The sequence below is a fragment of the Vanacampus margaritifer genome, chromosome 2 (genome assembly GCF_051991255.1).
Source record: "Vanacampus margaritifer isolate UIUO_Vmar chromosome 2, RoL_Vmar_1.0, whole genome shotgun sequence".
Classification (NCBI taxonomy): domain Eukaryota; kingdom Metazoa; phylum Chordata; class Actinopteri; order Syngnathiformes; family Syngnathidae; genus Vanacampus; species Vanacampus margaritifer.
The window spans coordinates 43,977,028-44,002,220 of NC_135433.1; the positions used below are offsets into that span (position 1 = coordinate 43,977,028).

General features: G+C 40.5%; 1 protein-coding gene across 3 annotated transcripts; it reads right to left on the minus strand.

Moving 5' to 3' along the window:
- Positions 1 to 736: 736 nt before the first annotated feature.
- kctd1 (potassium channel tetramerization domain containing 1) lies at positions 737 to 24,934 on the minus strand. 3 transcript variants are annotated; one of them, XM_077558253.1, is made up of 6 exons: positions 24,664 to 24,934; positions 16,430 to 16,806; positions 15,041 to 15,219; positions 11,534 to 11,678; positions 8,710 to 9,015; positions 737 to 2,172 (listed from the first exon to the last, which is right to left on the minus strand). In XM_077558253.1, exons 2-6 carry the CDS (start codon positions 16,667 to 16,669, stop codon positions 2,008 to 2,010), a joined length of 1,035 nt encoding a protein of 344 aa, XP_077414379.1. In that variant the 5' UTR covers positions 16,670 to 16,806; positions 24,664 to 24,934; the 3' UTR covers positions 737 to 2,007. The 3 variants fall into 3 exon arrangements, with proteins under 3 accessions (XP_077414379.1, XP_077414381.1, XP_077414378.1); XM_077558255.1 differs by lacking the exon at positions 16,430 to 16,806 and having other exon boundaries at positions 24,664 to 24,929; XM_077558252.1 differs by lacking the exon at positions 24,664 to 24,934 and having other exon boundaries at positions 16,430 to 16,964.
- Between the last annotated feature and the right edge of the window lie 259 nt (positions 24,935 to 25,193).

Below are 25,193 nucleotides of genomic sequence, written 5' to 3' on the forward strand. Positions count from 1 at the left end.
TGCACCTGCAGCCTTGGAGAATGAGACTCAAACTAAAAAAAAAAAAAAAAAAGGGAAAAAAAAGGGGGAATCTGGGGCACAAGAGGCCTGAAAGGGAGACGTAGCATAGCATCAAGCGGCAGATAGCCACAGAAAGTAGCGATTCTGCCATGAGGGATGAAGACAAGATGACAGGACTCTGTGTGAGATTTCACTTTGGATTTTTTCGGGGGCCCCGCGGGGATTGTGTGGAAGCGCAGCTGACAGGACTCGCGTGGAGAAGTCGGCTCTGTTCATCGCAACTAAGTAAAGAAGGCCTCCGTGCAGCCAATGGTGCACCAGCGTGAATCCTCCAAGGTAGCACGTTTGTGCCTGGGTGATGTTGGTTTTGCCTCTCTGGTGTTAAGACTGACAAACGAAAGCACATGAAGATATTGTACACTGTACTTGTATCAAGATTAGCGATCATGTAATGTCATGTTTTGTACATTTTAATTGTCTAAAATGCAGTTGCCATGTATTCCTTACCTCAAGGGAGTACTCACACTGGGAAATAGAACATTAGCACATTGAGGGAGACTGGACAATTAATAACATATCTGATATTAACTGATTACTGTTCATACAGGGGAACAAAATGAACCAACTCGAATGAGCATGAGTTGAGATCTTGATCTCAATTTCCAACATGGCGGAAAATACCGATCACATTGAAAAGTACAAAAGTTCCATAGAAAGCAGAAAGCCAAACACCAAGACAACTTGAGTTGACATTTATTTCCTGATTTTTTTTCTACATTCCTCTTTTAATCCAAACTCGGGAGCGTAGGTCGGTCATTCGTCTTAGAAAAAAAAAATCCAACTTTATATCAATATGTGCTACAAATGGATATAATTTCATTTTAAAGTGGAAAAATTTCAATTCAGTCATTTGCTTAAATATGTCAATTAAAAACACAAACACATAAACAATGAAAACATTGACAATCAGGATACGATCTGTTTTTTTTTATTCACATGATGGCCTTAAGTGGTAGAAGATGATGATTCCTTAATTAAATAGTTAGCATGGTCTTTCAATTTGTGTATATCTTTATGCAATTAAAAAACTATTAAAGTACAAAACACTTCATTGGTATCACAATATTTCGTGTGAAAAAGACGCGTCAGTGAAGCTAACTGTTGGTGACAACTGCGACATTCCGCACCATAAGCAACGCACCAGTGACCTTTATACAGCGAGTCGTAATCACACACACTAAGCCATCGCACCAGTCAGGTGATCACCTCTACGGGCAATTGGGAATGCAATAAAATTCATGGCGTAGGAATAGGATTCAAAATCATTTAATTTTCCGCATTCCCACGGCCAGTTTTTTGCGGAAAACACATATTGAATATTTATCAGTGTTTTTTATTTTTGAAGATTCTTTTCCCCCAATGCATTTCAATGGACGTCAATTATGTGTGAATTTTCGGTATTCACAGGGCGGCCTGGTCCCTAACCCCCCTCGGAAGTCCACTGTAGTGAAATAACCATTCACTCACATTCGCACCGTAGACAATTTTGAATCTTAAATGAACCAAAGCAGTCTGACCATCAACCATTCACACCTGTGGACTATTTAGCATCTTCAATTAGCTTTGTGAGAACATGCAAACTCCACACTGGAGGGTCTGAGCTAAGATTGTATCCCGGAACCTCTCATCTGCGGGGCAGAGATGCCACCCGCCAGGATTTCAAATCATATTCAACCTAATGTAGGCTCAAAGTTTTAAAACAAACTTTATTTAGGGATACAACATATATAAATCTTTCTCAATTGTGTTTTATGGGGGTAGACAATCACAAATGTCCTTGCAATCTCTAATTCAAACATCGCAAATCTTCCCACGGCAGATGCACCTCTTTTTTTTAATTTATTCTCTAGATGATTTTTATAAGAAAACAAAACATCAACAAGAAATTAAAACAAGTGAAGAAAACGTGAAGAAGAGTCCAGAAGACGGAAAAGTCCGGCAGAGTCTCTAGTCTAGCTGCTCTTGCTTTATCCTATTGGAATTGGGTCCTCCTCGCTGAGCCGTCCTCCTCAGTTCCCGCCGCAGAACATATTCGCTGAATTGGGACGAGTCCACGCCTCCCCCGCAGGAGCCGGTGATCTCGAAGCCTCGCTGATGCAGGCGCTCCAGAACCTGAAAGGAGGCGAGGGATTTCAGAAATTAATTGAGTCAGACAGAAAAGGCGTGGGCTGCTTTTTTATTTGCATCGTATGCGAGGTTGGATGAGAAAAGTACAAGTGCACCATCGCAGGGGAGCTGAGCCAATTGTGGCTGCAAAATAGATGGACTGGTGGCTGGCCAGACAATTGCAGGCCACAAAATTTTTTTTAAAACAATTTTGCATCCTCAATGAAGCTAGTCTACATGAAGAAAACCCACGTGACCTCACATTAGAAGTAGTGTTAATTTCGTTAACGAAAACTGAAATCGTCAACACACATTTTTCACCCGACGAAAACTAGACTAAAACCCTATAAATAAAAAAAAACTATAAAAAAACAAACAAGAATTGAGACTAAATTAGTATGCATTTTCATCGACTAATGAAAATGAGACGAAAATGTAATTCACTTAATAAAAACTGGAATAAACTTTATGGGCATTTTAGTTCATGAACAAAGACGAGATGAAAATGATATGATTTTGTCAAATCCTGTCTCTGCTTATCTGTCACTGTGACACACCCCCTTTCAAATCTTCAGCTAACAAGTGCAACATGCACAAACACATGGGACAGACAGGAGATGGATTCACGGGAAAAGTTTAAAAAAGAAGTAATTTTAGGTATAATGTAACACTAATACAATGGCTATAATGTTCCAACAATAATGTTAATCCGACCATTAACTAATGCTAGCTAATTTACTAGCTTGTAGAATGGAGCCATAGTAGTCACTGTAATTGTGTGTGAAGTTGTTTTTCATCAAAAAGATGAGGAAATACTTTTAGAACCGAAATGTTCAACATTAAACACTGACAAGAAAATATACAGGGGTAAAATGATTGTCCTGACTAAATCTAGACTGAAATGTTGACAGTTTTTTGGGGGACTAAAACTAGATGAATGAAATTGTTTTCGTGGCCTACAATTAAGATTAAAATGCTAGATTTATAGTCGACAACAAGTTGACTAAATAAAAACGGGGTGAGGTTGACTATGATAAAAACTAACAAGCGTGATTGAAACTGGACTAAAACTAAGACTAAATTTAAAAATGACTGATAAAATTAAACTACATAGAAGGGCCTGAGATTCAAACCCTGAACCTCAGAACTGTGAGGCAGACGTGCTAACCATCAGGACACCGTGCCCTTTCGTTCCAATGGAATTAGATTCAACTCCATGTTGCATTTGTTACGGCAAAAATGTTGCAATGTGACATCCCACAATGCACTGAGCCAAATGTAAACGACGCCATTTTGGCAGGATAGATACTGTATAATTGAGAACAAACGCTGATGTAGCTACGTGGGGAGTGTAAATTCGTCAAAGCCATGTACCCGCTACATTGGAGTGGATGCTCGGAAGTTTGTTGGCTGGCTAATGCTGTCCTAGCAACAAATGATAGGACCTGGGAGACAAACTAGCTTAGTGCTAAGCTAGGTTGGGACCAAATAGACACACAAAAAAACATCCAGTATGCTGTCAGCCAGAGTACGGCGCTATATAAATTATTTTAAACTAAAAAGGAAAACCTCAACACTCCGATACATGGAATAAGTTAGTGTAAATGGCTTTGCAAACATATGATGAAAATAAAGCGCTACATACACTAACTACATAGTGCACTCCATTTACCATTTTAATCCAATTGGAATTTGCTCGACGATGACGTGGTTTTTGGCAGAAGCACAATGAGTAACCCTTTAAAGTTGATTCGCTGCTCACCAATGTCAATCCTTTGCCTGCCGAAATCGCTACTATCATGCCAGCATGGCGGCGTAAAGAAATGAATGGAGGGATCAGTCACGTCACGTCTGGATCTCTAAAATGCTGCCTGGAGGAGTTAGCATAGCATGAATGTAGCTCAACTTCCTGTAGCTCATGTCATGGTCACATCGACTGCAAACCAGCTCATACTGAATCCATTTTGACAGGATTTGTTGTTGTTGATTCCTACTTCTTATGTGTTTATGTGCGTATGTAAGGATTTACCTATTTTCTTTTATAGTTGTTTGCATGTTATGATCTGGATCTTTTTTGGGGAGGGATTGTCAAAGCACTTTGTAAAAGTTTTTTTGTAAGGCGCTATACAAATAAAGTTTTTATTATTTTTATTAGCATTATTATTATTATTATTGATTGTTATGCCCATCCCGGCTATTTACTAAGATGTTCGACAAAACAATTCACTGCCATTAATAACTGACTCTGAATCCTGGATAACGCCACAGTTTACCCCCCGTGGTATCCAATGATGCCTTGTGTTGTTTTTGAGGGTACTTTCAAGACAAAAACCGACTGGAATTTCATACGAGACGTTCACCGAGTCTCTGTCTCGCATTCACGTCCGTTATTGTGTCGTGTGTTGATGTTGGTTGTGTGTTTGTGTCGGTCTGCATACGTGTTTGTGAGCTAGCCGCCTCGCAGACATCCACAGACGTGTCCTTGGGCCTGTAGGATCACATTCCATCGAAGAGGCCCCAGGGAGCAGTGTGGCTTTCTCTCCAGCACTTGGCTCAATGTGGGCTGCTCAACCCCCCACTTTTCCCCATTTCTCCCCCTAGCCCCCAGGCCCAAGCCTCTGCAGAAACTACAAAGGTCCCCCATACTGCTGGCAGCCCCCGCCCTCCTTCCCTTCTCCATACCCCGCACCCCCCGCATCTCTCCCTGCCTCCATTAGCCGCAGATACAGCATCCACCGCCGGCGTGCTTTAATAACCAAACAGGATTATGGGCCCCGCCTGGGGACAAGCTGCCAGGGAGCATGCTCAGTTTCTCTCTTGCACTCACTTCAGAGGCGGTTTTGTTGTTTTTTTGTTGGTGTTTTTCAGACTGTCCAGATCAATGCCACATCTATTCAAATATGCCTCCACTCCTTCAATAATGCATAAGACGAGAACTGAGAACTTAAGAAGCTGAAAAGCTTTTTTTTTTTTTCCCAACAGACTGACTACTCAGTGTCATGCAGGCCTCCGCAAAAGCCATCCATCCATCCGTCCGTCCATTTTTCACAGCGCTTGTCCTCATTAGGGTCACGGGTGAGCTGGAGCCTATCCCAGCTGACTTTGGGCAGAATGTGGGGTACACCCTGGACTGGTCGCCAGACTATTGCAGGGCACATCTAGACAATTTACACTATCACTCACCCCTATGGGCAATTAAGAGTTTTCAATATTGGGGTTCCCAAACTTCTTGGGTTGAAGGACCGCTTACATGGGAACACTTTTTCCTAGGGCCCCCCTCTTAATTGTAGCACTAATTAAACCTAACTACCATGTGTACCACTAAATGCACATAAATTTACAAGAATAAAGTTTTTATAGTTTCAAGAAAAAAAGTTGCCATTGTACAAGAATAAATTTGTATTTTTTTTAAAGTTGTAATTGTTGACTAAATGTACATAAGTTATCTCATATTTACTCTTACAGTATTCAGTGGTATAAACTTGTTTGAATCATACGAGTTGGAGTTATCTGTGAGGAGAGCAGAGTCCCGTGGGAAGGATGCTCCTGCAGCTGCAGGACAGGAACTGTGCCTTATCACAAGATGGCGGCTGAAACACTTTGCAGATGAACTGTTGAACTTTTGACTGTTGAAACCTTCCGTGCAGAGGAAAGACACGTATTATAATCTGCACAATGACTAATATCCATGATAGGTGCTGCTGTGTTACCCCCTCCCATTTAGAGCAGCAACATCTGTGTAACTAGGGAAAATCCTATTAAAAAGAGAGGACTCGGCGGAGTGTGCCTCAAAACGGGTAAGAGATTGTAATCTGTGCACATCTCTGTCCGTTCTCCTCACGAGCAAAAATAATGTAAATCTCTTGTCTTCCTTCCTTGTCTGTTGTTTATTAAATGTTCTAGGCTGACTGAACCTGACAGTAATACAATATTAAAGTCAAAGTTTATGACAAGACAACATGTGACTTTGCTTTATTGTCTAAAAAAACACACACACCAATTGTTCTCAAAAGAATTAGGAATAGTAACTATATGTGAACTTATCAAAACTTTATTCACATTAGGGCATCATATTTGTGTGATGATGTGCCACAATTATTTCACACCTTTTACCTCGCCTAAAGCAAATGTTGGGAGGGTAAATGTTTTATTTTGATTGTTCTATACCATATCTATAGATATTGTTGCTGTCCTGTGAAAAACACTTATGTCCATTTAAAAAAAGAATAATAATAATTTTCATGTCTGCGTTCAGTTTCATCCCAAAAATGTTTTTAAAAAAATGACATAAGTGTTTTTCACAGGACTGCGACGATATGCACATTTTCAAATTATATGCTAATCATTTTTTTTACAAATTATTTTGCAGGGCCCCAAGCTCTGACTCTTGGACCCTGGGCGGTCCCTCAACCCCAGTTTGGGAATTACTGCAAACTAACAAATGCTTTTGTAAATATGAAGAAAACCTAAAGAAAACCCACATAGCATGCAAACGCTACACAGGAATGCTGGGGATGAGATTCAAACCCCGTACCTAACAACTGTGAGAGGCAGGCGTGCTTTCATCAATACAAAGCTACTTGCTAACAATTAAAATTGCTCAACAGCATTTCAGTAGCCTGATTTTCTAAAGTGCGCAACTACTGATCCAACTACGTGCTCATCCTCCTCACATTTTAATGATCTCACGTTCCTAAAATTCACATACGTAGATAATCGTCATTTCCAAGTCATTCACATTTTCAAGTAGCAGGATACTCAAAAAGAAACATTGAGAAGTTCAAGCTACAGTAAATTGATGCTTTCTGGAACATTTTTGATGACTTGTGTGACGTGTGAAAAATGTAATTCACACAAATAGGATATTATTGATGCTTAACATCATCACCTTTGTTGAAACATCTCAAATCGAAGCATTTTTGCTGTAATAGTCCTGTTCCTTGATCTCTGCCTGCCTGTTCTGCAGTGTTGATTGTGTCTACACAGTTGGTGGTAATTGGTGGGCGGAGTCTCCTGCATCACACCTGTGGTCTATACTGATTAATTAGTTGCACCAGAGGTCAAAAGTCGGTGCTCTATTAAAATTTTGCATACATCCGTTGCCTTTCTTATGCCCCGTGGTGATCATTTGTCCTTGAGTTTTGCCAAGTCTGTTTTTAATAACATAATTAATTGAATATAAAGGATTTAAAGAGTTAGTTAATCATGATTAATTCATTGCAACTCCTTCTGGTGTGTGGAATGGCCACTAGGGGTTAGTACAAATCCGTCATGATGGCATAAATGGAGAAGACTTTCACCACTACTATAAGTGACTGATGAGATTCGCAGAGGATAAAAAAAAACAACACACCACTAGCCTGAATTGCCCAATTCGTTTTTAAACAGTATCAATAAAAAAATAAATCAAATGTAATTTTGTAATGTTCAAATATGACTTATGATATATGTCTGTGTGTTATGTTGTCTCTTTTCATGTGTTGATGTACCATTTGTCTTGAAATATCCACTGCTCAAAGGGATGGTTGACTCATTGAACCGTTTTCAGCAGTAAGAAGTTAACATTTTCTCTGTAATTAATTTCATAACTTAATTATTTTTCATCTAAAATGAATACCTAGAAAAATCACATATTTCTACTTGCTGTCGACTGAAAATGACTTCACGTTTCCTCAGGGCTCAGGTAACGACCAATCATGGCTCAGTTAGGTAATGTCACATGACCAAAACTAGTAAACAGGTGTGTCGACAAACAACAAATTGTAATCGTTGGATGTTGGCGGCCGTCAATGCCTGCTATTGCCGAATATGTTTCGGCGCATGTTATGTTGGTTGTACATTTTGAATATGTTTTGTCGGCCCGACTCATTTAGGATCCCGTTATCGGGACAAATCCATTCTTCACATCGCAGACCAAAGGATCATCTTATAGGTAGTGCTGTCACGACAGAATCATTTTAGAATCGACTTATCGGATTCATTTTGCATTAATGTGTATTACAAAAGGTTCTTTGTCCCTCCTGATTACTGTTTATTAACCAGTGATTGGTGTTTATTTAATACTTTTTATTAGTATAGTGATTTAAAAAAAAAAAAAAGGGGGCATTGATTTTGTACTGCGTCGTTTTCCAATGTCTTATTTTGATTAAACACAGAAGATAATTAGTCTTGTTTCATGAAGGACTACAGAAATCAGTGACCAATTACTGTTGATTTGCTGAAATCAAAGGATTTGGACAATTTTAAATAAAAAATGGCTCGAAAACAATTACTCGATTATTAAAATAGTTGTCGATTAATTTATTTAACTAACAATCGATTAATTGTCAATTCATTTTGACAACTCTACTTATAGGGCAATCTTAAGATAAGATACACAAGTATACTGTATGTAGGTACAGTAGATGTGTGTATATTATACAGTATATATGTTAGGGCCCGAGTCTGAAGGCGCCATAGTCTATCACAAACCAATCACGTAAGAACACGTCTAGACCACGAATACAAAATAGTCACGTAAAAACAACAATTACGCCGCCTTACCTGGACGGAGTTGAGGTGGCAATATCCGTTGAGCGGGAAACGGATGACGTGCGTGGAGTCGTGGTTCCAGCCGGCGTTGACAGAGTTGCACATGGCGTCGCCGATCTCGCGAAAGACGTCCTCGATCAGCGCCTTGTCGCCGCTCAGCGTGATCCTCTCGCCCAGGTCGGGCGCCACGCGCACCACCACGCACTCGCAGGGGCGCGACACCCGGCTCAGCTCCTGGTCCTGGCGCCAGTGCTCCAGCTCGGACAGCATGGGCTGCAGCTGGAAGTATCTGGCCTCCTCGTACAGAAGGCTATAGTCCTGGGGTGGGACAAGTGAGTGATTGTTGTTTTTAACGTCAACTCGGGTCAACAGGATGAATAGCTGGCTGTATTTATTTATCAAGCTTGAACTGTGCAATCTTTGACAAAGCAATACAGATGGCTTTCCTGTCACTGTTCATGCCATTCAGCATTCTGCCACTTGTGCAAAATTACAACTCACAATAACAATTGGATGTAACAGAACATAAGAACAATAGCTTTTAATAATCCAGAAGACAACATTTGATGTCATGATTTGGCAAATTTTCAACGATTCGATTTTCAAAATGACGATTAATTAATTAATTGGATTTATTGCACAGCCCTACGTATTTCATTTTACTTTATCATCGGGCCAATATTTTTTTTTAAACATTTATTTATTTGTTTTTTAGTCATGTTCGATACCACTTTATTTCAAGACTGATACCAGTACGAGTACTCAACTCACCAATACCAAGCACCAATACCACTAGTACTTTTCTCAAAAATCAAAAAACAGAAAATTTTAAAGAACGACCTATACAGTATATCCCAATGTAGCATTTTCGATTAAAATTATATTCTTCTAAGTTCAAATTTCTAGCTCCTGATCACAAACAACCCTAGTAAGGATAAGCGGTTTGGAAAATGGATGGATGATCATAAAACGACCAAAAGAGAGCGGTCGATACTGGCCTGAGTACCGATACCTTGAAATAAGTCCGGGTATCAGCCCAATACCGATACCTGGTATCAGTACTCGCTCATCCCCGTCCGTCTCTTTAATGAAAACATTTTCAGTTCTTTTAAAAATATATATTTTAATCAAATGTTAGATTGTTCAACTTTTGTGAAATTTTTCATTTTCGACCTTGTGGAAAAAGTTCAATGAAAAGTAGGCTAATCAATTTAAAAAAAGGATTAAATAATTTAAAATCCGGTTTTATTTTGGCTTAAGTTCATTTTGGTTTTGGCACTGCTGTCTTTTTTAAGTCCGTCAAATGATGAATAATGAAAATCTGTGCATAATTGCCACCCATTATAATCATATTAGAAAGAGAGAGAGAGAAAGAGAGAATTTCTCACACAAATTTAAATATATATATATATATATATATATATATTGAGTATCTGCGAATAGGTGAATCACTGTAAATGCAAAAATCCTACTTTAGAATTCCTGAGTCGTTTTACTGAAAGTATTGCTTAAGCAGTGTGACATTACAATTCAAAGACTATAATCTTTAGTGATGGGAAAACTTGTGATCTTTTTTGACTCCTCTAGATGGCACTCTTGGGTGAATAATGCAGTGGAAATGTAATCAATTTCCTTTGCCTCCTTAGCCTTTATATTTAAATCAAAAGCACCATCTAGGGGAGTCAAAAATTCTCACAAGTGCTTCATGAAGCTTCATTTTCCCGTCAATAATAATATTGTAATGTACCAATTAATAATATACAATGTATTACAAGACAAATGTTTATAGGGTGGCATGGAGGCGAGAGCGCCGCTGGGCCTTGAAGGCAGCACATTTGAGTTGCTTCTCGACTTGGGCCTGTCTTTTGTCTCTGCTTATTTTAGCTGACATACTTTCCACCGATGGAGCCTCAGTGTGGATAATCTATCAGATGATGTGCGTCTTTGCTTTCTCCCAAAATGATGCTGACAATTTTCACTGCCGTTCACATTCACGTATTTTCTATGCAAACAGGTAGGAGATTCAAACCCAGAACCTTTATAGCTGTGAGGCAGACGTTCAAACCACAAGAGAATCATGCTGCCCGTGACAAGTATTCCTTTTTAAGATGTACATTTTGCTTTATGCAATGCCATTGATGACTACATGTCTATAATCCTGCATCGTTAACACAGGAAGGCCTGACCCGAGATTCGAACCCGGAACCTCTCAAACATGAAGCAGACTTACTGCCAACTTCCTCACCGTGCCCTCTACTTTTTGCTACATGATTAAATGGTATCTCTTGAATCACGTAAAATCCTGAGTCCCAATTCGAACCCAAAACCTCCTCGGTGTGAGGCAAAACTACTAACCACAAACAAAAGTATGCCTTTATTGTTACATACAATGAGTTCACATTGACTTGAGTATAGTTTCTATTTATTCAAGGAAAAACCCCTGAGCCAAGATTGGAACCCAGAACCTCTTAAATGAGAGTCTGGCATGCTAACCACGCTTGACAGTCATTGAAGTGCACAAAATAAGACAATGAAATAAGTTGCCAGCTCGACCTTGACCTGAATGTGGGCCAAATCACGTAATTACTGACTGAACTGTACACAAGAGTTAAATGGTAGGAATACTAATGGGTCACATGTAGTGTAATTCACCCTCTTGCACACAGACTTCATTCATGTATCAAACAATGACAAATTGTTTGTTTTCTTCCTCTGCTATTTTCATCTTTTGCCTAGTGCGACCCTTGCCGGGAAGACCCCCGATCTTTGCGGGAATTCAAACACGGTATCGGAACCACATTGTGTGCGTGGCTGACGAGATGTTCTGCGGGCTTACTTTGAAGTCGTCCGGGATGAGCAGCTTGGAAGTCCTGAGGAAGTTGAGGATGTAGCGGAACATGTGTCCGTCCCTGTCAATGAAGTAGTGCTGCTTCAGGCTGTCCAGCACTATGGGCTCGGTGCCATCAAAGAGGCGGCCGATTCTGTGCCAGGTCAGGAGACATGTTGGAAGAGTGTCAGCATCTCAAACGCAAACAGACCATTTAGTTTTGCATGAGGTTATGATGGCATGTAAAGCGGTGGGAAATCGACTTGAAATCATTTGGAGACAAATGCTTGGGTCTCTGGAGTGCCGGCCCACGGATCTTCTTTTTTTCTTCCCAGGGCTGATACCGGTTATTAGTAGACAACGTGGCAGATAACCAATATTTGAAGCCCATCTTCATTTTTAGTAAAAGGGGAAAAAATATTGGAAAAATACACATTCAACATTTTGTTGAAATGTCTTATTGATGAACTTTTCTTTAGATAATAGACATCTTTGTTTTAAAATGCCAACAAGTTCAGGGATCTCCCAGGTTCATGAGTAGGTCTTAAAAAGTGAAAAACTTTCAGAACAACTGAAATGTTAAACTTTCACGTCGTTTTAATTTCAAATAAAAACTAAAGTGGCATCTTTTAGCAAGTTAACCTAAAAGGAACCCCGACTGTAATGTCGTTTGCTCTATATTATTTATTTGGTTGTTACTAACATAACTATAAGATTCATTTTTCAAAAATCATTTCCAGTTTAATACATTTTGTAGAAACTTTAGTTGTCAATTTGACTCCATTTAGATAGGGACCAAATAGATTCAGTTTTAGAGTAATATACACACTTGGAAGAGAGTAAAATGAATGGGAAAAATAAATAAATAAAAATGACTCAACATAGGAACAAACTCACAACCTTCAGCTTGGGAGACAGCCGATCTACTCCCGGAGCCACGCAGCTCCTGCCTTCTGCTAGTATATCGCTCATGTCAGCTGCAGCTGATTCCATGATTGCATGGAATCTTCCTCCAAACAGACCAAAAACGATATTTATATTTTAAAAAAGCAAACAGTAGGAGGGGCATAGCTCAGGTATAGTGTAGCAGTCTCCCAAGCTGAAGTTAGTGAGTTTGAACCTTAACCCTTGAGTGAGTTTTATTTATTTATTTCCTTTTTATTTTATTTTACTCTCTTCCTAGTGTAAATCTTAGTTTAGTCTAAAATTTAGTCTATTTGGTCCCTATCTAAATAGAGTCAAATTTACACTACAGAATTTACTGTGTGGGTGAAGATCCAAACCCACTTTCAAGCAACCACCAGACTACACTGTTATTTACACAAAACAAGTCAAAATAAAATCAGCGCTGCATTGAGTTTAGTTGGTTACACATAGAGTTAGCATTAGGCTAACAGTGTTAGCTTTCGCTAAGCAGCTCATGTGCCTGACTAATCGTTGCCTCCTCATGCAAAATTGCATTTATTTTCCTACAGTAAGAGGTTTGATACAACGAGAAGAAGACAGTCTGGTGTCAAGACTCAGGGTACTTCATTGGTTGTCATGGTAACAAAAACCTATAAAAAAAATAAAAAAATTATGGTAACAAAAAACAGACTGGCAATTGCAGTATGCAGTTGCTAACTTGAATGACGTACATTTCAGCAAGACTAGAAATATGAAATGTTTTAAGTATGCTATATTTTTAATTCTTGGAGTATTTGGGCAAAAGCTTATTAAAACACCTGGGGACAATTTTAAATGCTGAAAAAATACACATACGATGTCGCCTTTAATGCATAACGTTCACTATAAAGTGCAGAGGCAAGAAGTAGTAGTAGTAGTGAAATAATGAAGCAAAAGAAAGACATCATGAGAGGTCAGGGCCAGCTGGTCGCGCTTTGCCCGAGGCCGGGTGTCACTTGCCCTCGGGCGCGGCGCCCACAGCGATCTCACAGCCTCCAGATGGCCCCGTGCCCTTTGGCCTTTTTTTACTGCTGCTGTGGCATCTGTCCAAATAAGCACGTTGTCTTTGTCTGCACCCTGCATGCGGCGCTCAACATCTTAGTGCGGATTTACACTGCAGGTCCGAGTGTGCGTTTTGGGGCTGCATTTCCATGGACATTTCAAGTGACATACTGTAAATATGGCACTGATGGGACACATGCACATATGCCCAAACTACATGTAAAAAATGCCACAAGAATCAACCCCGAGCTAGTGAAAACAGAGATAAACAATAATTGATAAATAATACAAATATTTGAATTCTATCAGATGTGTGGAATTAATTGTTGATTAATCGTGTCTTGAAGCAATGGAATCAAAATGGAGGGCTTGGCTGCAGGGAAACTTGAATACAAACAGAAGTTGGGGACATTAGACAGTAAACAAGACAGAATGAGAAACATTGAGAGTTCAATTAAATTTCAAGAAACTGAGGATGGTCATTTGGCCAAATGGGGAGAAATTAACACGAGTTATTTCTTTGTTCTGAACTCCTGTTTCCGTCAACTTTATACGACGCAGAATAAACACAACATGGAATACTTGCCCAAATGTAAATGTATAGCTCAACTTCCCATAGCTAACTTTAATAATGGAATAAAGATTTACTGATACTAAGACCCTACTGAAATGGATTTTTTTTTAAGGCTGATTCTGATATTTGGCAGAATAAAATTCCGATAACCAATTAATTAAAATAAATATACGAAATTTAAAAAATGAATATATTATAATAAAATAACTTTTTTGGTCCCTTAAAGCGTACACGAATAAAGATATGAATTGCAGGCAGACATTTGATCGTTTTTAAAAGCATTTGTTCCTTAACTGTTGTTTAACTTTTACAACTGAGAGCATTTTTTTCCACTCTCATTTATTTATTTATGCGTTTGAATTTCACTATCTTTGTCTTATGTTGTAATATATATATATTTTTAAAGCTATTATTATTTTTTTTTTAAAAACCTAATATCGCCCAACTCAATCGGCTGGTCGATTAATCAGTCGGGCCCTAATTACTACCAGGAATGCCCGATACCACTTTTTCTCAGACTATTTACTTTTTGAGTACTCACTGATATCGCTAGCACTTTTGACACACTTTATCAAATTAATTTAACACAATAACAACAACAAAATTGCAGTGTAGTACCAACTACTGCTGAGGGCTACTTATGCGAGGTCATACCCCCCCCCCAAAAGTATTGTTGTTGGTATCGGCAGCCTTCACTAGTACACAATACCTTAAAATAAGGCCAGTATCGATATTCGCCCATCCCTTATTATTCAACTTCAGAACATTCATAAACTCTAAATTCCAACTTGACAATTAAAACGTTGTTCATCATATCATTTCTAATGTAATGGGACTATTTTTTCTGAATGTTCTGAGCTCCTGTCTCCATACAATGTCATGTCATCCTTTCGACCGAAAACCAGTTGAGCGTGAACAAACAGCGCCTCAGCTGGTGGCGGTCAAGCAGTTCAGCATCCATTTTGCCTCCCGATACACAAGACTGTTGAACTAACCGTGATTCAGGGAATTTGGTGAGTGTGGCCAGGCTGCTGGTGTACATGTGTCCGCCCACGTCGATGTGCACCGGGGCGTTGGACTTGGTGAGCTGCGCCGGCGTGGGTATGCCCTGGTTGCTCAAGGGGGACACCGGCGAGCGTGTGATCATGGGCCGGGACATGCTGGAGCGATTGTCCTGCGAACACACAATCCAGTTGCCGTTCATAGTCATCCATTTTCTGTAGCGCAGGAGCTTGTCCTAGCCGGGTAAATATACGTACACATATAGACAGACAATCACTCATGTTCATATTCGCACCTATGGATGATTTAGAGTCTTCAATCAACCAAACATGCACGTTTTGGGAATGTAGGAGCAAGCTGGAGTACTTAGAGAAAATCCACAAAAGCATGAGGAGAAAGAGCAAACTCCACACGGGAAGGCCTGAACTGAGATTCAAACCCAGAACCTCAGAAGTGTGAGGCTGACATGCTAACCACTTGGGTACTGTGCTGAAAATGATGCTGACAATTTTCACTGCCGTTCACATTCACGTATTTTCTATGCAAACAGGTAGGAGATTCAAACCCAGAACCTTTATAGCTGTGAGGCAGACGTTCAAACCACAAGAGAATCATGCTGCCCGTGACAAGTATTCTTTTTTAAGATGTACATTTTGCTTTATGCAATGCCATTGATGACTACATGTCTATAATCCTGCATCGTTAACACAGGAAGGCCTGACCCGAGATTCGAACCTGGAACCTCTCAAACATGAAGCAGACTTACTGCCAACTTCCTCACCGTGCCCTCTACTTTTTGCTACATGATTAAATGGTATCTCTTGAATCACGTAAAATCCTGAGTCGCAATTCGAACCCAAAACCTCCTCGGTGTGAGGCAAAACTACTAACCACAAACAAAAGTATGCCTTTATTGTTACATACAATGAGTTCACATTGACTTGAGTATAGTTTCTATTTATTCAAGGAAAAACCCCTGAGCCAAGATTCGAACCCAGAACCTCTTAAATGAGAGTCTGGCATGCTAACCACGCTTGACAGTCATTGAAGCGCACAAAATAAGACAATGAAATAAGTTGCCAGCTCGACCTTGACCTGAATGTTGCCAGTATCCACAAGCACTCAACCCCTGCAGGCCAAAAAGTAAATTAATGTTTTGTAAGGGGGGGGGGGGGTGCTAATAAGACTGCCTCCTCTTAACCTAAAAACACCATTAGCGGCAGCACACAGAATAGGACCACAAAAAGTTGATCATAAAGCTTTTTAGATGGATCCCCCAAAAACAAACCATATGCGTCATGCGTAAAATCCCCCCACCCCCAAAAAACAAGCGAAACTATGATTACCAGTGCCTCCCTCCCGAAAATGCAGCAATTATTTACCTGTGCCGGCATGACGCTGGTGGGCGAGGAGGTCAAAGAGTGGTCATTCTGTTTGAGCGAGGCGGCGGGCACCGGCTCTCCGCGCACGGCGTACATGAGCGACGTCTCCCGGCACTCCGCCGCCCGCATCGGCGTTCGTTTGAGCGGAGCGTGCACCGCCGCCTCGTCCGCGGAGGTGATTGGCCGCGGCCGCTTCCTCGCCTTCTGATGCGTCAGGTCCATGATATCCGTCTCGTCCATTTTTTTTTGGGTGCTGTCACGAGGTTTGATTTGTTGTCTCGGTTCCTCGGTTGTGTTGTTTTTTGTGTGGTAGAAGACGACGAGGAGCAGGCGTGGGGAGAGCGTGGCTGTCAGGCAGAGCAGCTCGCTCGCAATGGCTGGGAGAAGTCAAAGCCCCCGACAACATTAGCATCGCAGCGCCCGCGGCTGTTCTAGGCTGTCGCTCTTCCAGCGGCAGCAGGTACGAGTGTCGCATTTTCACGGGCAAACCAATCCTCTTTCTGTACTCGCTTTTTTTTGCCCCTTCCTTTTTACTAAAACGGGTCTGATCCCCCCACCAACACCCACCCACCCACACCCCAAACACACCCACACACCCACCTTCTTGTATGGCTGACCTGTGCCCCTTTCCCCCCCCCCTGCTCCTCCTCATGATGGTGATCCACTACGCGCACACACACACGCACGCAAGAACCTCAACAATACCCCATCCCCCCAGTTTAAATAATAATAATAATAATAATAAATAAATTAATATATATAAATCCATTAATCACACACACAAAAAATAGCCTATGCTAAACGGTTAGCAATCACAACAAGCATTAGTGCGCTAGCAATTACCAGTTATGGTAAACAAACACTATACCATTTAGTTTATACACACACACACATATCTACATCATACATTTAATAGTGTCTTAAAAATCGCTTACAGACAATGCTTCAACATACGCAAACAAGGGTATTAGCCTACACTAAACATTAGCAATCACAATTAGCGCTAGTGTACTAGCAATTACCACTTCAGGTAAACAAACACTAACTTCCATTTAGTTCACACATACATCATTATATACACATGAAATAGTGTCTTAAAAGTCAGAGACAATGCTTCAACATTATTCCATGCGCAAACAGGGGTAGAGCTAGCTGTTAGCTACATGAGGTCAATACAATAACTTTCCGTTCCTGTCTTCTTCTAGCCATGTTTAGTGGATGACTGTCCTCTACTGGTTAAGTGATGAACACCTAAAACCGAATAGCAGGTTATATTTTGGAACGATAATTACAGCCCAAGTGCTTTTTAGGACGTTCAGAACTTCCTTTTCTGTGTTATGGGGAAGCTCAATCTGCTGTTTTGTCTTTAATAAAACACACACTAAGTGCTAAGACAGTAATCGTTTATAAGCAGACAATTAACATCTGCCATTTGGCCACTAGATGCACTAACAGAAGAAATAAAGATCCGATCACAGCCGCCATTCCAATACTGCGTGCGCGTCCCCCCCACCCCCACCCAAAAAAAATAATCCATTTATAAAACATGGACGGCCCAAACATAGTTCCGGCGGATCTTAGAGGCAGTTAATTTCAGTCGACCCAGAGGCTTTACACAATCAGGAATTATTGGCCGATAAACAATCAACAAGTTAGAATAAACCGATAACTGATCACAGATTTCTATTCAAACAGCTTTTTTATTTACCGTATAGCAGGGATGTAACAATATCCAAACTTCACAATACGATAAGTATCACAATATGAACCTCACGATACGATAATGATCACATTATTTTGGGTAGGTTGGCTATACAAAAAAACTCACAATATTGGGGGGGGGGGTAATTTTTGGGGGGGTGGATTATGGCGGTGAAGTAGAATATTGTGTTTTGTAAATAACAACAGCAGTGACAAAGAACTAGGTTTATCCATGACATGTTTTGTCCGATCCTCAAGGTCCTGTATACTGCATGTTTTAGGTCATTCCCTCCTCCAACACACATGATTCAAATGATCAGGATCATTATCGAGTTTCTGCAGAGCTGATCATTTGAATCAGGAGTGTTGGAGGAGGGAAAACTCTAAAACACTGGTTCTCAATCCTGGTCCTCGAGTACCCCTATCGAGCCTGTTTTCCATGTCTCCCCAAGCCAACACAGCTGAGGATCGTTATCAGGCTTCTTGCAGAGCTTGCTGATTAGCTGATTGTTTGAAAAACCTGTGTTGGCTGTGGGAGACATGGAAAACAGGCTGGATAGGGGTACTCGAGGACTGCGGTTGAGAACCACTGATCTAAAACATGCTGGATAGGGGCTCTCGAGCATCGTAGTTGGTGACCTCTGGCCTAAGGACTCAGGTAATCACGGCTCACTTGTTTTCTGGGTATGGTAATGTGACGTTCGCAAGATAAGCCCTTAGGCACTGTTACAACTGTACAACTCAACTCAAAGTTTAGTAGTTGAGTTGTACTTACTAAACACTTGTAGTCTTTTAAGCATTCACTTTGAGAACTTCACAAAATTCTACCATACGAGTGTGGCGTAAACATAAGTCAGTCACATGTCATCATAAATCAGATTACAGAGCTCGTTTTTTCCCCCCACCAAATTGCAGCCTTTACTATTTGAGAATTGCACTCTATTACATAGCAATGTCAATTTGAAGTGGATTAATTGTTCAGCCCAATTCATAAGTCTCCTGGTCCGTCGTACCAAAAATTCAGAGGGGTGGCGAAGCGCGAGGAGGGTAACACCAATTTTAATAACACTCCGATTGAAATTAATTAGTTCAAGCAGTGGCCTTAAAACATGAACACTGGCGAGTCGTGCTGGCAGTGTGAGTTTCACACCTAAGACTACCCAATTAGCAATTAAGCTTGCCTTTGAGTGCGGGCCCGCAATGTGCTGTGTGATCCCGGTCTGATTTGCATGCCATTTGTGCACGCGCTGATAAGCAGGCAGGCGGCAGCCATGCATAGTTTTAAAATTCAACTCCAGGATCCCTCGCAGAAGGCAGAGGGGAGCTGCAGGGCAAATGAGAGAGGGAGAGAGAAATCACATGGCTGCTCTTCAAAAGGCGACCTGTGTAAGGCAGCCGGCAAAGTGCGTGGGATCACACTCAGAATGCAGGTAATTTGTTCCCTGACTAATTTGTGGGGATGATGCTGCCTGCGTGTGTGCGCGAGTTGGAGAGAGGAAGGAGTGTGCCCGTGGAGAGTTAAGTTCTGAAAACAGCTCGGTGGAATTGGATTTCCTCAAAGCCTTGTCATCGCAAAGGTGGATTGAGTGTAAAATCTGTGAGGCATTATGGAAAATAGCAGGCAAGAAAGGGAAGTGGATGCCAGGTGGGCGGACGCAAGTAGAAATGCGGCGCAATGTGCTGTTGGGTCGGTGCAGGTACACGCAAGCATGTGTGTGCGTTACATGCACCGATGTCCACCTCACATTGAAGTGTCACATGATTCGCTAATAAATTTGTAAGAACATTCCAGCACGCATACCAATAATTGAACAAAGTTGAGCTTTCAAATCCAAATCAGAAAAAGCACTACTGTTAAAATGGCAAGGAAAGTTAATACCGAAATGTAGTTAGCAGATAAGATAACAGTTAGCCTACCTTCTTCTGCTTCTTCAGCTACTACAACTTTTTATTCTTCTTTTTATTTTCTAACAGATTGAATGCCCTGTGACACTGTGCTTTCTCCCACAGGTCACTCTTGGTACTACAACACCCAACTGGTTTGGGCGAAAAGACTTGAAATTGAGGTCGGTGACGTTGGGAACGTGCTGTGTTCGGCTTCCTAAAAGCAATCATTTTCAAAAAAAACGACACGGCGGTAAAGAAGTATAGTAAATGGCTGTTTGGACTGTAATCACAGCAGGACTTATTCATTTTAAATAACTTTTACAAAGAAAAGCGTGAGCCTGAGCCGTCAAAAGTTGTCCAGATTCCTACAAGTGACCTACAAAGGAGCTAACTGCAAGCTAGCTGGTTAGCCTAACCGCTGCACCATTTGCTGCTCATTTGTGAACTCCTGTCACAAATCACCCACAACTTTACTTTATTTATTTATTTTACTATTTAAACATCATATTACCAATATGAAAGTGGCTGAACTTGTCATTGGTATTTGGTAATAATAATAATTAAAAAATCATCATTGTATGAGTGAGTGATCCAAAAGTAATTGCACAACTTGTTGCATTACATGTACTTCAATATTATGGTACTTAGAAAATTGATAGATTATGTTACTGACTATATTTCTTTTAAGCAGTAACTAGTAATTGTATCAGAATACATGTTAAAGCAGCACTCCTAACACTGGTATAGTCGAAATAAGAAGAAAGGTTGCCTATTAAAGTGTTTGAATTGGTGTTGAATTGAGCTTCCTTTCTTTCTGTATATACTTGTAGTATACCATGAGAAAAGCCTGAAGGTTTCAGATTCAGTAAACGCTATTTATCCCCGTGGGGCAAGGTGACACCCATTTGTTGCGCAATATTCACAATGCTCTCCTTAGCGATGAACAAATAATCCGTAAATAATTTATCAAATGATTGATCATCTTTGTGGTGAATTTCAATTTCAGAAAAGTGCTCAACTGATTTTTTACTTTAATTAAACATTTAACGATTACTTTTGGTGTGGTTCCAAAATGTTCTACTTGCTTTTCATGGTAGAAGCTGCTTTCTATTTCCTAAATATTTTATCACAAGAGCGTGAAACTCGAGGAGCAGCGTGACTTAATGCAGAATTTCCCGATGGTAAGGCAACAACTTTGCTCCTACTATTAAAGTCTTCTGAATTTGTAGGACTTCATCGAGGTCGGTGAATGAAACATACCGTTTGTACACTAAAAGTTTCCAGAACTTCTTTGAAAACATATTTGTCAAAATGTGCTTGTTTATCCCGCTTGCGGAATCACGTTGCTTCAGTTAATGAAACAAATCAAAACCAGAACCAGTGCATTCAAACCGAAAAGCCACACCAGGCCTCCTGTTATGTTCCATCATGTTGTCCTGAAAGGGGCAAACTGCACAGCGTTGACTTTCTGTCTGCCGCAACGAGTGCGGGATCAACATCACGCTGCTTTTCCATGTTTCAATTAGCATTTCAGATCAGAGCATCAACATTCTGTGGAAACTGAGGCAGACTGGTATTTACATAATCTGGATGGGTTGCCTCTGCTTTGTTGCCCCGTGGCCATTTTGTCTCAAATGTCCACACGGCACAGACGACGAACTGCACACGTTGAGCTCGCTTAAGTCAAAAACAACAACCGAATACATGTTGTTTACTGTTCTGCTACTAAATTGTTGCCATCAAACTTTTTGTGTGTGATGTGGTTAAGAATCTGCACTGCATCACACTGAGGCATGTTTGTCACATTTCAAACGTATAACGCAACTCAAATATGAGAAACAGATACTCAATTTGATGCAGGGCAGTTCTACACCACTGCAAAGCACAATAATAAAGTTAGTGTTAAATTAAAGTGGAAGTCAACCTTAAACATTTCTTGACAATAATATTTTCTATGTGACCTCACTAGTGTCACATTCTGATTAATATTACATTTTTGGAATATGAGTTATGAAGCAAAATCCAGCCATTTTTATCCATCTCAGGCCATTTTACCACTGTCAACTGAAGATGACATCAAAGTTGCTCAGGGGTCAGGCAATGACCAATCAGATCTCACCTGTTTTGTGAAGCTGCGCTGTGATTGGTTGTTACCCGAGACTTGAGCAACACTGATGTTGACTTCAGTCGACAGCAAGTAGTACAATAGTCGCCCCCTGAGATGAATAAAAATGGCTGGATTTTGCTACTTAACTCATGTTCCATTAACTCAATATTAACCAGAATACCATATTTAGACTAGTGGGGCTGCATAGAACACATTATTGTCACACACAAAAAAATGTGTGTGTGTGTGGGGGGGGGGGGGGTTGACTTCCCCTTTAATAACTCTCAGACAGAGTCAATTAAAAATGTCAAGACAGAGGTTAATGAAGGCATACCTTTGAAGGCCGCAGTCCTGCATGTTTTAGTGGTTTCCCTCCTCCAACACAGCTGATTCAAAGGCTTGAATAGGACTGGTATGGATCTTGATTATTCGATTCAGGTGTGTTGGAGGAGGGAAACCTCTTAAACATGCAGCGCGAGAAAAACTATTTAATCAACATTTTTTTAAAAAAGTGGAGGTGTGGTCTATAGGCCAATTTAAATTTTGTTACATTTTATGGTCTGGTATGATACAGTATGTACGGAAATGTATTGCAGCAAACCAGGGAAAAATGTTCACTATATAAACAATAAATATAAAGATGATGAATTTCCCATTTTAACATGGTAAATTTCACATTTTAATGTGATAAATTAAATGTTTCAATATGACCCGCTTCAATTTTGTAACTTATGTAGGCCTATGTAAATTATCACATGTTTGTATGCTGGTGAGTATCTCACAGCTCACCTGCTTTCTGTGTTTAGCCATGTGATGTTTGCATTAAACAACCTCTTTGTTTGACGAAATGTTCACTATTTGTCAAACTGCTGATTATTGTGAAGTGAGTTGATTTCACTGTCACCGTACAACACTAATAATCACATGTGTGCTTTCATCATACCGGAAGTCAAACTACTTCCTGCTCTCGTGTCTAAGAATCATGGGAAATTTAGTCCTACTAGCATAATGCTGTGGTCGCCGGTCAGACAGAAAGCATGTTGAACTGGTCGCATCTTTCCAATGTTACAAAGCTTGACTGGCGCGATGTCGACATCACAGCCAGCTTCCAAAAGCTGCCGGGAGCAAGCAAAAAAGTTTGGATAATGGTGAGTGCATTGTCTTGTTTAGCACTGTTGAACTGTCAACCAAGATAGCATTTAGCATTAGCTAAAGCAATAACACAACCACCAGATTCACTAGTGATTAAATATGTTGTAAATAGTTCCTGTGAGGATTTATTGTATGTTTGATTTTCAGCTAAATTGAAGTGTTCAAGTTTTTATATATATTTTTTAATTTTTTAAAATCTGTTTACCCTAGTTATACTGTAATATATAGGATATAGTTTGTTTTAATATATTATGGTTTGATATAGTAGTGTGGCATTATATGTCATGTTAGCTTTGGGTATGCTAACGTATGGTGTGTGTTTTCAGCAAAAAGGCTATTGTAATATTTTAAATTGTGATATTTTAAATTATGATATGCTATGTTACATTACGTTTTAGTATGTTATGTTCAATAACGCTACGAGACTTACATTCTGCTACGTGCAGTTTAGGCTCGGTTTTGAGTTTCAGCAAGCTGGCCCTTTAAGAGCAATCTCAATGCATTTGTTCACAACTTGACTGAGATGCCACAGAGACTGCAAAGATGCTGTGTAGTTTTCTAACAGCACCATCAAGTGGCCACCACCGATGTCACACAGCATTTCTATTTAAACGCCTCCCATTCCAAATCCAATTCACATTATAGGGGGTTTGAACATACACGCGTATTTAAAATATTTTTAATTACCATTTCATTAGTTTGAGGGAGTACTGTCGTATAATGTTTGGGTTGGGTGTTTTACATTAAGAAGGAGTCCAGACTTGTTTAGCTGCATCATAACAGGACCATTTTTACGCACGACACAAGTGGCGAGGCGTCGTCAAAGAGGAGATGGAAAGCATAAATACATGTTTTGGTTATTATTTGTGGAATTATCACTTGATTCTACGTTTTTAAAAAAAGGTACATCATGTCTTCTTCGGAAGAGAATGAAGGGGGAAAGTGCCTGGGGCGTAATGACTCCACAATGGCGTCTTTCAAATAGAGGCTGTGGGCCAGCCAGGAAGTAGCATTGCGTTCTTGAAGCCCCCAAAACCGCTTTGAAATGGTGTTGAGAAGGCTTTCGAGACAATTGAGCGCAAGTTTAGTTGAGGACGTCGAGGACGCGTTGACTGGGAGCATCGGCACGCGCTTTTTTGGCGGGGGTGGTGGGGTGGGATGTTTTCTGACCCAAACTGGACGTTTTACGCAACAATATGACACACGCCAGCGCCGCGCTCATGTAGAAGGCTCGGATTCGATGTTAATAAAGCCCGAAAGCGTGCGTAAAAACCAGGAAGTGGTTAAACGTGGTTCGCAAAGTGCGCCGGCACATGCGTAAAAGCTGCTGAGCCCCCCCTTCTCCACGACGCCCCCCGGTCCAAAGCGAGAAGAAATCTGCGCTTACCTGCTGGAGTAAAGAAGCTCTTTTTGAAATTCTGCTTTAAAGAAACAAATTCTTCCGCGTTTGCCTCTTCTCTTGCCACCGCCAGCGAGAAATGCAATAGCTTGGCTAAGGTAGACAGTAGAAAATGGAGAGAATAGTTGCTCCGGGGCTCTTTAAGCCCTCGAGGCAAAGATCAGGATACAATTAGCTCATGTCTCTGTGCCTCCCAGTGTAAAAAAGAAAAAGAAAAAAAAAAGAGAAAAAAGGGAGGGGGGAGGGGGTAACACTCAACCCTTGCTTTTCCCCTTCTTTCTTTTTTATGTTTTACACAATCAAATGGAGAAATCTGTTTCTTTTCCGTGAATTTAAAAGAGCCTGGCGTCTCACAGCAGCTGATGTTAATCGTTATGATTAGTTTTGATGTAACGTTGCCTGCGGCAAGTGGATGGAGTGTTTCTTTTTGCCAGGCAGGGGAGAAAAAAAACAGCACTTGATGATAATTATATAGATTGCTGCTGCTTTGATTTTCTTCTTCTTCGTCTTTTTTTTTT